Source organism: Numenius arquata, unplaced genomic scaffold, assembly GCF_964106895.1.
Source record: "Numenius arquata unplaced genomic scaffold, bNumArq3.hap1.1 HAP1_SCAFFOLD_1321, whole genome shotgun sequence".
Lineage (NCBI taxonomy): Eukaryota > Metazoa > Chordata > Aves > Charadriiformes > Scolopacidae > Numenius > Numenius arquata.
Window position 1 is genome coordinate 1 of NW_027415166.1, and position 12,256 is coordinate 12,256.

At 52.7% G+C, this 12,256-nt stretch overlaps 2 protein-coding genes across 2 annotated transcripts; both read left to right on the forward strand.

The window, feature by feature from the left end:
- The first annotated feature begins 1,342 nt into the window (after positions 1-1,342).
- On the forward strand, positions 1,343-5,116 carry LOC141478417 (zinc finger protein RFP-like). The gene is made up of 7 exons (XM_074167502.1): positions 1,343-1,825; positions 2,505-2,600; positions 2,841-3,071; positions 3,242-3,264; positions 3,541-3,656; positions 4,065-4,094; positions 4,347-5,116. Exons 1-7 carry the CDS (start codon positions 1,406-1,408, stop codon positions 4,862-4,864), a joined length of 1,434 nt encoding a protein of 477 aa, XP_074023603.1. The 5' UTR covers positions 1,343-1,405; the 3' UTR covers positions 4,865-5,116.
- A 3,600-nt stretch (positions 5,117-8,716) lies between these two features.
- LOC141478415 (E3 ubiquitin-protein ligase TRIM39-like) lies at positions 8,717-12,028 on the forward strand. Its single transcript, XM_074167499.1, has 5 exons — positions 8,717-9,082; positions 10,503-10,525; positions 10,802-10,917; positions 11,228-11,257; positions 11,511-12,028. Exons 1-5 carry the CDS (start codon positions 8,717-8,719, stop codon positions 12,026-12,028), a joined length of 1,053 nt encoding a protein of 350 aa, XP_074023600.1.
- The last annotated feature ends 228 nt before the right edge of the window (positions 12,029-12,256 follow it).

Below are 12,256 nucleotides of genomic sequence, written 5' to 3' on the forward strand. Positions count from 1 at the left end.
TGAGCCCGCAGTGTGCCCAGGTGGCCAAAAAGGCCAACAGCATCCTGGCCTGTATCAAGAACAGTGTAGTGAGTAGGACCCGAGAGGTGATCGTCCCCCTGTACTCGGCACTGGTGAGACCCCACCTCGAGTACTGCGTCCAGCTTTGGTGGGCCCCCTACCACAGGAAAGACATTGAGGTGCTGGAGCAGGTCCAGAGAAGGGCAACGAAGCTGGTGAGGGGTCTGGAGCACAAGTCTTACGAGGAGAGGCTGAGGGAGCTGGGGTTGTTCAGTCTGGGGAAGAGGAGACTGAGGGGAGACCTTATCGCTCTCTACAACTACCTGAAAGGAGGCTGTAGAGAGGCGGGGGTCGGTCTCTTCTCCCAAGTTACAGATGATAGGACAAGAGGCAATGGCCTCAAGTTACGCCAGGGGAAGTTCAGGTTAGATATTAGGAAATATTTCTTTACTGAAAGGGTTGTCAGGCATTGGAATGGGCTGCCCAGGGAGGTGGTTGAGGCACCATCCCTGGAGGTATTCAAGAGAGGAGTTGACATGGTGCTTGGGAATATGGATTAGTGTTGGGTGGTGTGGTGGTGTGTGTGGTTTGTTTGTGGGTGTTGTGTGTTTTTTGTTTTTTTGAGGTGGTTTTTTTGGTGTTTTTTTTTTTTTTTTTTTCATCGGTTGGACTAGATGATCTTAAAAGGTCCCTTCCAACCTAGGTGATTCTGTGAATTCTGTGATTCTGTAAATTGGAAGAGGGGAGATTTAGATTAGATATTAGGTGTGAGGGTGGTGAAGCACTGGAACAGGTTGCTCAGGGAAGTTGTGGATGCCCCATCCCTGGAAATGTTCAAGGCCAGGCTGGATGGGGCTTTGAGCAACCTGCTCTGGTGGGAGGTGTCCCTGCCCATGGCAGGGGGCTTGGAACTCGATGATCTTTATATCTAAAGTCCCTTCCAACTCTAAACACTCAGTGATTCTATGATTCTGTGCTACCAAAACCAAGTTTCAGTTCCCAGGCTGTGTCCTGGTTTTTGTCAGGGTGTGCTTCTGGATGTGAAACTGGTGTTTCTCATTCCTCCCCTGCTCTCAAGGTCACTGCTGGCACACACTGTTGCTCCAGAAGCTGCGCGTAGTGCACTTACATCTATAGCTCTGCGAGAGAACTTGACCTGAACCCACATGGCTTTGGAGAGTGAAAAATCCCAGCGCCTCCAGGAAAGGGTGAACATGGGATGGGCGTCTCCAATTCCCGACCCCTACTTCCTGGAGCAATATGGGTTAATGTATTGCCTGAAGCCCTGCTGGGAAGGGGCTGGGTCTCAGTGTAACCAATGGTGTAGAATCAGGAAGTCTCTCTCCTTCCTCTTCCTTGAAAAAGGAAACAAACGTGGAGACTGAAGCTGTGGGGGTTGCTCTTCATGGCAGCCAGGACGCCTGTGGAAATCCTCAGGGATGAAGCCTGCTGCTCCATCTGCCTGGAAATATTCCAGGACCCCGTGTCCATCCACTGTGGGCACAGCTTTTGCCGGTCGTGCATCACTCGGAGCTGGGAAGGACTGACCACCAACTTCTCCTGCCCCCAGTGCAGGGAGACGGGGGCCCAGAAGACCCTCCGACCCAACAGGGAGTTGGCCAACGTGATTGAAGCAGCCAAGAGAATGAACCTGCAACCGGTCAGAGAGATGGACGGAGGGGAGAACTTGTGCGAGAAACACCAGGAACCCCTGAAGCTCTTCTGCCAAGATGACAAAAGGCTTATCTGCGTGGTGTGTGACAGGTCCAAGGTGCACTGTGACCATTCTGTGGTTCCCGTGGACGAGGCTGCCCAGGAGTACAAGGTGAGGAGTTTATGGTTGTGTTGAGGCACAAAGGTCCAGAAGCTCCTGGTGTTGGTGCTCTTGATGGGTGGAGATCCCTGCACAGCCTTTGGGCTGTGGGATAAACCCCCTGTGGACTCACCTATCCTTGTCTCTTGATACCAACTCTTGAGGTGGCATTGCCTGCCCTGAGGAAGAGGTGGACGTAGGAACACCATGCTCTTGGGGACCAAGGGGTCCTCTCCCCCAGGGTTCAGGCACGAGCAGGGTCTTAGGTGAGGGTAGGAAACAGAGGCGTAGGATTTCTCCCCACCACAATCCCTCTGCAAAAAAATAAAATAAAAAATAATAAATAAATAATAAAAAAATAAATAATAAAATAAAAAATAAATAAATAAATGGCTCTGTCCTCTGGGGTGTGGGTCCTTTATCAAGGTCAGCTCTGCTGAAGATCAGTAGGAAAGGAGAGAAAGAGATCCTTAGCCCTTCTCCCACCCCACATCTCCCTGGAGGAACCTTAGCCTTTGCGAAAATAGAAAAAGAAGGAAAAGGGGGTGGGATATACGCCTTGAAACAGTCATGGGGGTCCCAAAACTCTGCCAACACTTACCCTAAGAACCACGAAGAGTTCCCCGTTGCTTCTGCTGAGGGTGCCAGACCATGATGCCATTCCACAGGGGACTTCTTTCTTTCCTCTCAGAAACACATTCAGACCCAACTGCACCGTCTGAAATCAGAGCACAAGGCGCTTCAATCTTCTGTGAAGGAGAGATTAGACAGAATCAAGGACCACACTGTAGGTGCCCATCATTTTTCCTGGGCAGAGGGTGGGGGAAGAAAGGAGGAACATCTCCTCCTCCTCCTCTCCCGCAGGGGTGGGTGATGCTCAAGGGCTGTGGGGAAGGGAGAGGGGGTTTGTATCTTCCCCAAATGCCTCTTCTTGGTGGGTCCCACTAAGGCATGGCCCACCCTTGGCCCTTGATGCTCTTCTCCTGCTCTCTGCTTCCCTTTCCCCGCTTCGGCTTGCCCTTGGCAGGAGAGCACAGAAGCTACAAAACAGGAGATTGTCACGAAATACAGGAAGCTGCACGAGTTCCTGGAGAAGCAGGAGTCCTCTCTTCTGGCCCAGCTGGAGCAGCTGGACACAGAGATAAGGAAAGCCCATGAAGAAATCCTCCAGAGGCTTTTGGAGGAGGCGACGAGCCTGGGCACGCTGATTGGGGAGATGGAGAGGACATACCAGCAGCCAGACTGGGAGCTCCTGAAGGTGAGAGCCCAGGCTTCCCAAACTTGCTGTGAAGGCCCGCGTTGAGCTTGGTCTCCAGCCCTCGCTTTTCTACCCCAACCCGCTCAAAGAGGGACTTCCTTAGAGTGGGACCCCGGTACTCCAAGGGGAGGTGTTCCATGTCACTGAGTCTCTTTTTCTCTCTCATCCAGGACATCGGAACCACCTTGAGCAGGTATGTGGTCCTTCTCCTGTCACCATGTCACCACCACAGAGCAGCTCTGTGGCAGGACACTGGGAGAAAGCACGTAGGGACGGGTTGGCTCTTCTGCAGTACAGCCTTTGGACTTGACCGAGGCCACGGGGGGTTGGAAGGAGGGCTCTGCCTCTCTCTCCTTAATGAATGATGAATTTGGACACGGGCTGGCAGGAGGCAGGAGCAGGGAGTGCTGAGAAAACACGGAGCAGCAAACTACAACCAGGCGTAAATCCATCCCCTCTTCCCTTCCAGGGGCCAGAGGGAAACGCTCTCCCACTCACTCGATATTTCCCCGGAGCTGGAAAAGAAATTCTCTGATTTCACCGAGAAGAACCCATCCATCAATGAACTTCTGGAGAAATTCCAAGGTACCGAGGGCAGGTGCAGAAAGGCAAATGCCATCGTGCTTCTTGGTGGGGAGGGACGGAGTGAAGCCACAGGAAGGAAACACATCCTGGGTGCTGAATGAGGGGTTGTTTCTGTCAAGATCCCACAATGAGACAGCGAAGGAGTGGGGAGGGATGGAATGAAGCCACAGGAAGGAAACACATCCTGGGTGCTGAATGAGGGGTTGTTTCTGTCAAGATCCCACAATGAGACAGCGAAGGAGCAGGGAGCGTTGGTCTGATGTTCCCTGCCTGTCCTCCTCTTCTCCTCTGCCTCCTCAAGTTTCTCAACATTCCCCCAAGCCTGTTCCTGACTCTCGGGACTTTTGCAGAAACCCACAATCACACCAACTCATCTTTCTGCCTCTCATGTTTTTCTCTTCCCTCTAGATGTCCTGAAGTTCGAGTTTCTTTTGACAAGTAAGTGAACCGAACGCGTGCCCAACCAAGCCATCATATGAAATCAAAAAATGTGGTAAAAGAAGCTCTGCTGCCCCCAAAGATTGACCTAAAGTGCTCTGCTGCCTCCTTTCCCCCTTCTCCCACCCTGGTCCCACCACCAGGCGATGCCTGGAGGGTTCCCAACTTGGTCAGAGGGATGGGAAGGGAGAGAAAAAGCCCTGTTTCCCCCCAGATCTGCTGCCATGAGCCTGACTCTCTCTCCACCTCCAGCACAGATGACGCTGGACCCGGAGACAGCCAATGCTGGTCTTTATCTCTCGGAAGACTGCAAGCTTGTTCAGTGTGAACGCCATAAGAAGATCCTGCTCTCCAACCCAAGGAGGTTCAAATTTGATCCCTGTGTGCTGGGCTCGAGGGGCTTCACATCGGGGTGGCACTCCTGGGATGTGGAAGTCCACACAGAAGGCTTTTGGGGCATCGGGGTGGCCAAGGAGTCAGTTCCAAGGGGCCTCGGGTTGTGCCTGAAGCCTGATAAGGGGATATGGGCTCTTTATCATAACCTAAATGGGTACGTGGCTCTGACCTCTCCTTATAACACCCACTTGACTCTACGCAGTGTCCCCAAGCGGATACGAATCTGCTTGGACTATGAGAAAGGGAGGGTGGTGTTTCTTGATGCCGAGAGCAAAGAACAGATCTTTACTTTTCCACCAGCGTCTTTCCAAGGGGAGAGAGTCTTCCCGTGGTTCATGGTGATGGAGGATGCTCAACTCAAACTTCTTCCCTAAGGCACAGGACAAAAATACCCCAAAGCCACCAACTTACCCTTGGGAAAGAAACCAGGGGCTGGGTTTTGTCCCAATACCACCAAAGGGACAGGAAAGGGTAGCGGTGTTCAGGTTCCTTTCCTTTAGTGCAAAATGGGAGCATTTCTGTGCCTTAAACTCCATTTTGATCTTTTAATCTCTAAATGGTTGTTATAGGGTGGCTGCAAACTTGCCCTGATGGGGATTTAAAATTAAAATTGCAATTCTAAGTCCTTTCTGCCTTGCGTGTGTGCTTTTTGTCTTGGGGTTTTTATTTTCTTGCAGGGTTTTCTTTGGAAGTTTCTTAAGAGAACTGGAGGAAGAAAAGTCATCCTGGTTCCTCTCCAAAACCCACTGCACAAGGAGATGAGACCCAGGGGTTCAGATGAAGGTCCATCAAACCCTTCTCTTCTCTCCAGGCATCCCTGCCTGGGAAAGCAGATAAGAGCAGGGAGAGGATGCCTATGGCCCCAGGAGCCCTCTTTTCCCAGCCTTAATGTGTAATTAAACAATTAACAGGGTCTAATGAGAGGCATTTGCAGGGATCTGATATTTGGCTCTGCCCTCTCTCTAACCCTGTTGGGCCCTTGTAACATTTTGATACTTCCCCATATCCAAGCTAGATTATCCCAGTCTTTCCCCATCCATCCTGGGCTTTAGTTTGGTGGCCTCACCCTCTTTCCCCCCCCACCCCTTGTACTGGGAAGCATCAAACTGGTCCTCGTACCCAGATACTGGCCTCACATGTGCTGCTGGAGGGGAGCAAGCCCATATGGGGTTGATATCACAGGATGGGTTGGGGTGGAAGGGACCTTCCAGACCATCCAGTCCCACCCCCTTGCCATGGGCAGGGACACCTCCCACCAGACCAGGTTGCTCAAAGCCCCATCCAACCTGGTCTTGAACATCTCTAGGGATAGGGCAGCCACAGCTTCTCTAGGCAACCTCTTCCACTGTCTCACCCCCCTGGAAGGTGGAAAAGCAACTGGAAGGTGAAGCCCCTGGTAGTTGGAGTAGCTCCGGGAAGGTGAAGAAGCCCCGAATCACTGATGTGCCCAGCAACGTCTCAACTGACCCAACCTGATGCTCGGGGAGGAATAAACTCATCCAGCAGCTTTTTTAAGCTGGGTTTCTCCATGGCTCGCGCAGCCAGGAAGAACTTCAAAAGCCTTCTCCTTCCAGGAGTGAAGCGAGGACTTCCCAGCAACTGATGGAAAAGTTTCCCCAAGTGGAAAAGAGACTCCAGGATCTATCTCAGAAACACATCGCACTGAAGGAAGCCCTGAGGAAATTCAAAGGTACAAAGGAAGGGGGGGAAATCTCACACAGGCTTCTTCCGCAGCTGGAGAGGAGCAGACACTGGCCAATCACCAGCAGAAAGCCCCAGCTGAGGAACGTTAATGATGAGTCACTCAATACCCCTCCTGGCCAGGGCTGGAGCTGGAAGAGGGAGGGAGACTCCATTCCCACCCAGCCAGGAGCTGGACTTGTTCACTTGGTGCTTTTACTCGTTTTGCAAGGGGAAAAGCCCACACCCCCCTCGTATTTACCTGTTTCTCTCTCCTCCTCCCTCCTTCCAGAGAGTCTCCCAGTTGAACTGGACGCGCAATGGGGTAAGTCTTGGGAGGCTGGAGGTACGCTGGGGTGGGGAAGGGGGAGCCATGTGAGAAAAAGACAGCAAAAGCAGGGAATTTTGGCTTTCCTGGTGGGTTGGCAAGGTGAATTCCTCTTCCACTTCCGTGGCGATCAAAAATGGAGCCTTTAAATAGATCTTTATGGAGAAAAGCCTTTACCAAAGCTTCGGTCCGGCCAAGATTTCATCCCTGGGAAAAAAAAAAAGCAGGAGAGCGTAGGTGGAGAGAAATGTCCCTCACCTTCCCTCTGACGTCTTGTTTTCTCTTCTCTCCTGCTTCCCTCCCCATCAGCAAACATGACCCTGGATCCAGACACGGCCAACCCTCACCTCATCCTCTCTGAGGACCGGAGGAGCATGAGGTGGGATGAAAAATTTGTCCAACAACCCCCAGAGATTTGACACCTACTGCTGCGTGTTGGCTCATGAAGGCTTGACAGCGGGGAGGCACTACTGGGAGGTGCAACTGGGGAGTTGGGGATTTTGGGCCATGGGGGTGGCCAGAGACTTGGCATGGAGAAAGGCTTGGGTTAACCTCGACCCATCCCAAGGGATTTGGGCCGTTGGCATCTGCGGGGACAGCTTTCAAGCTCTTACCTCCTTCGAAACAGATCAGCCTCTGAAGGGGAGGCCGAGGACCATCAGGATCTCCCTGGACTACGAGAAGGGACACGTGGCTTTCTTCGATGCCCATAACGAGACCTTGGCCTTTGCTTTTCCTCTGACTTCTTTCAACGGAGAGAAACTCCTGCCTTTCTTCTGGGTTTGGGAGTCCAGGATCCAGCTGGCTCCCTGAGAGAGCGAGATGGACACGGCGCGCTCTGGACAAGCCTTTGCTTTGATGCAGGAAACCACACTGTATTTTGGGACTTGGTGGCCGGTAAAGAATACAGCGGAACAAATGAGTTCCAATATCCACCTCGAATCTCATTCTCACGGCATTTCCAAGAGCCCAAGATTGAGAAAGGGTCACCTTGGGTGGATTTTTTAACATTTGGGTGCCCTCCACGATTTCTCTGGGGAATATCACCCTGGGAGGAGCAGGAGAATGAAGCCCAGGATTTGTGCAACAGCCCCTGGGGACACCAGGGTTAAAGCTTTAACCCCTCCTGCCCTTCTCCAACCCTTTCCAATTTCTTCTTACCTTGACGTTCCACCATGTTGACTCTTGACAGTCACCTATGATGGTCCTGCGGGGCTGGAGAAGCTGGCTCTGGTTCTGTTTCCTCTTTTTTTTTTTTTTGTTAGAAACTAGGAAAATGGTGCTGTGCCACGACCACCCCAGCAAATCCTGGAGGCTTTGTTGCCTTCCCTTTACCTGTCTCAAGTAAAACTCAAAGGAAAGGACTAAACGAAGCCCTTTCTTGCTCCATCTCAGCTGTGTCGGGAGGGAACAGCGATGACTCTTCCTCCTGCTGTGCCTGAAAAAACAGCTGGACGGGAAATGGGCTGATAGGTGAAGATGCTGGAAATAAGGGGTAACAACCACTCTTGAAAGTCAAAGGCCTTGAAAAAGCCAGGAAAGGAAGGAAAAGCGTCAGTCCGGACCTCTCAGCTCTGTCACCGTAGCTCAGAGAAACCAACTGGGACCTTGGAGGGTCTTGGAGGCATCAGCAATCTCCAGGGACGCCTGAGGCTCTGTGCTCCAGAGCAGTCTCGGCAGGGTGTTGCTCTGATGGCCCACCTTACCCCAAGGGCAAAGCTGATGTCCCAAGGGTCAGGAGCGGCAGAAATTGCTTCTGACAGCCAGGAACGCCCTGCCCTGCAGTGAGCTGCACATTTGAACCCTTCGGGTCACCCAAGAGATGCTGGAGTCCTCCCAAACAGCCCTACAAGGCTGCTTGTCTCCCAGCCCTAGCTGCACCACAAGCTCTCTGAGGTGCCACCAGGGCATGAAACTCCTCTTCCAGCTGCTGCGGAGTCACCAAATCCTACTGGACTCCACTGATTGGAAGTGGCTTTGGAGACTGAAAAATCCCAGCGCCTCCAGGAAAGGGTGAACATGGGATGGGTGTCTCCAATCCCTGTCCTCCTCAGCTGTCCAACCACTACTTCCCAGGGCAATATAAGTTAATGTATTGCCTGAAGCCCTGCTGGGAAGGGGCTGGGTCTCAGTGTAACCAATGGTGTAGAATCAGGAAGAGAAATCTCTCATCTTTCTGATCACTTGAGAGGGAAAGGAGCTCAGTTGGTCGCTCTTCATGGCAGCCAGGACGCCTGTGGAAATCCTCCGGGATGAAGCCCGCTGCTCCATCTGCCTGGAAATATTCCAGGACCCCGTGTCCATCCACTGTGGGCACAGCTTTTGCCAGTCATGCATCACTGAGACCTGGGAAGGACTGACCACCAACTTCTCCTGCCCCCAGTGCTGGAAGACGTTGTCACGGAAGACCCTCCGTCCCAACAGGGAGTTGGCCACCATGATTGAAGCGGCCAAGAGATTGAACTTGCAACCAAACAGAGAGGTGGGAGGAGGGGAGAACTTGTGCAAGGAGCACCAGGAACCCCTGAAGCTCTTCTGCCAAGATGACAAAAGGCTTATCTGCCTGGTGTGCGACAGGTCCAAGGTGCACCGTGACCATTCTGTGGTTCCCGTGGACGAGGCTGCCCAGGAGTACAAGGTGAGGGGGTTATGGGTGTGTTGAGACACAAAGGTCCAGAAGCTCCTGGTGTTGCTGCTCTTGATGGGTGGAGATCCCTGTAGAGCCTTTGGGCTGTGGGATAAACCCCCTGTGGACTCAGCATCCTTGTCTCTTGCTACCAACTCTTGAGGTGGCATTGCCTGCCCTGAGGAAGAGGTGGACGTAGGAGCACCACGCTCTTGGGGACCAAGGGGTCCTCTCCCCCAGGGTTCAGGCACGATCAGGGTCTTAGTGGAGGGTAGGAAACAGAGGCATAGGATTTCTCCCCACCACAATCCCTCTGCAAAACTCCATAAATGGCTCTGTCCTCCGGGGTGCGGGTCCCTTATCAAGGTCAGCTCTGCTGAAGATCAGTAGGAAAGGAGAGGGAGAGATCCTCAGCCCTTCTCCCACCCCACAGCTCCCGGAAAGTGCCTTGACCTTTGTGAAAATAGAAAAAGAAGAAAAAAGGAAAAAAGGGGGGAGGTAAATCACTTTGAAACAGTCATGGGGGTCCCAAAACTCTGCCAACACTTACCCCAAGAGCCATCAAGAGTTCCCTGTTGCTTCTGATGAGGGTTGCAGACCATGATTCCACTCCACAGGGGACTTCTTTCTTTCCTCTCAGAAACACATTCAGACCCAACTGCACCGTCTGAAATCAGAGCACAAGGCGCTTCAATCTTCCGTGAAGGACAGAGAAGACAGAATCAAGGACCACACTGTAGGTGCCCATCATTTTTCCTGGGCAGAGGGTGGGGGAAGAAAGGAGGAATATCTCCTCCTCCTCCTCTCCCTCAGGGGTGGGTGATGCTCAGGAGGTGAGGGGAATGAAGAGGGGGTTTGTATCTTCCCCAAATGCCTCTTCTTGGTGGGTCCCACTAAGGCATGGCCCACCCTTGACCCTTGATGCTCTTCTCCTGCTCTCTGCTTCCCTTTTCCCCGCTTCGGCTTGCCCTTGGCAGGAGAGGACAGAAGCTGCAAAGCAGAAGATTGTGAGGACATATAGGAAGTTGCACGAGTTCCTGGAGAAGCAGGAGTCCTCTCTTCTGGTCCAGCTGGAGCTGCTGGACAGAGGGATGAGGAAAGCCCATGAAGAAATCCTGCAGAGGCTTTTGGAGGAGACGACGAGCCTGGGCACGCTGATTGGGGAGATGGAGAGGACATACCAGCAGCCAGACTGGGAGCTCCTGAAGGTGAGAGCCCAGGCTTCCCAAACTTGCTGTGAAGGCCCGCGTTGAGCTTGGTCTCCAGCCCTCGCTTTTCTACCCCAACCCGCTCAGAGAGGGACTTCCTTAGAGTGGGACCCCGGTACTCCAAGGGGAGGTGTTCCATGTCACTGAGTCTCTTTTTCTCTCTCATCCAGGACATCGGAACCACCTTGATCAGGTATGTGGTCCTTCTCCTGTCACCATGTCACCACCAGAGAGCAGCTCTGTGGCAGCACACTGGGAGAAAGCACGTAGGGACGGGTTGGCTCTTCTGCAGTACAGCCCTTGGACTTGACCGAGGCCACGGGGGGTTGGAAGGAGGGCTCTGCCTCTCTCTCCTTAATGAACGATGAATTTGGACACGGGCTGGCAGGAGGCAGGAGCAGGGAGTGCTGAGAAAACACGGAGCAGCAAACTACAACCAGGCGTAAATCCATCCCCTCTTCCCTTCCAGGGGCCAGAGGGAAACGCTCTCCCACTCCCTCGATATTTCCCCGGAGCTGGAACAGAAATTCTCTGATTTCACTGAGAAGAACCCAGACATCAAGGAACTTCTGGAGAAGTTGCAAGGTACCGAGGGCAGGTGCAGAAAGGCAAATGCCATCGTGCTTCTTGGTGGGGAGGGACGGAGTGAAGCCACGGGAAAGAAACGCATCCTGGGTGCTGAATGAGGGGTTGTTTCTGTCAAGATCCCACAATGAGACAGGGAACGAGCAGGGAGCGTTGGTCTGATGTTCCCTGCCTGTCCTCCTCTTCTCCTCTGCCTCCTCAAGTTTCTCGACATTCCCCCAAGCCTGTACCTGACTCTCGGGACTTTTGCAGAAACCCACAATCACACCAACTCATCTTTCTGCCTCTCACATTTTTCTCTTCCCTCTAGATGTCCTGGTGCTCGAACTTCCTTTGACAAGTAAGTGAACCGAACGCGTGCCCAACCGAGCCATCATATGAAATCAAAAAAATATGGTAAAAGAAGCTCTGCTGTCCCCAAAGATTGACCTAAAGTGCTCTGCTGCCTCCTTTCCCCCTTCTCCCACCCTGGTCCCACCACCAGGCGATGCCTAGAGGAGTCCCAACTTGGTCAGAGGGATGGGAGGGGAGAGAAAATGCCCCGTTTCCCCCCAAATCTGCTGCCATGAGCCTGACTCTCTCTCCACCTCCAGCACAGATGACGCTGGACCCGGAGACCGCCAATGATGGTCTTTATCTCTCAGAAGACTGCAAGCTTGTGCATTGGGAAGGCCGTGGCCAGGGCCTGCCCTCCAACCCGGAGAGGTTCAAATCCGGGCCCTTTGTGCTGGGCTCGAGGAGCTTCACATCGGGGTGGCACCTCTGGGACGTGGAGATCTGTGGAGTAGGCATGTGGGCCATCGGGGTGGCCAAGAATTGTCAGATAAGGAGATTTTCATCTTCCATGCAGCTCGAACCGGTGATATGGGCTCTCTATCATAACAGTGGTCGGTACGAGGCTCTGACCTCTCGTAATGTTACCCCCTTGACTCTATGCAGTGTCCCCAAGCGGATACGAATCTGCTTGGACTGTGAGGAAGGGAGGCTGGTGTTTTTTGATGCTGAGAGCAAAAAACAGATCTTTGCTATGCTGCAGGCATCTTTCCAAGGGGAGAGAGTCTTCCCGTGGTTCATGGTGAGGGGAAAAGCTCGTCTCAGACTTCTTCCCTAAGGCACAGGAGAAAAAAAAGCCATTAACTTACCATTAGGAAAGAAACCAGGGGCTGCAATTTGTCCCAATCCCACCAAAGGGACAGGAAAGGGTAGCACTGTTCAGGTTCCTTTCCTTTAGTGCAAAATGGAAGCATTTCTGTGCCTTAAACTCTATTTTGATCTTTAATGGCTGTTTAATCACTCAATGGTTGTTCCTAAGTACCTGCAAACTCACCCTGATGGGGAC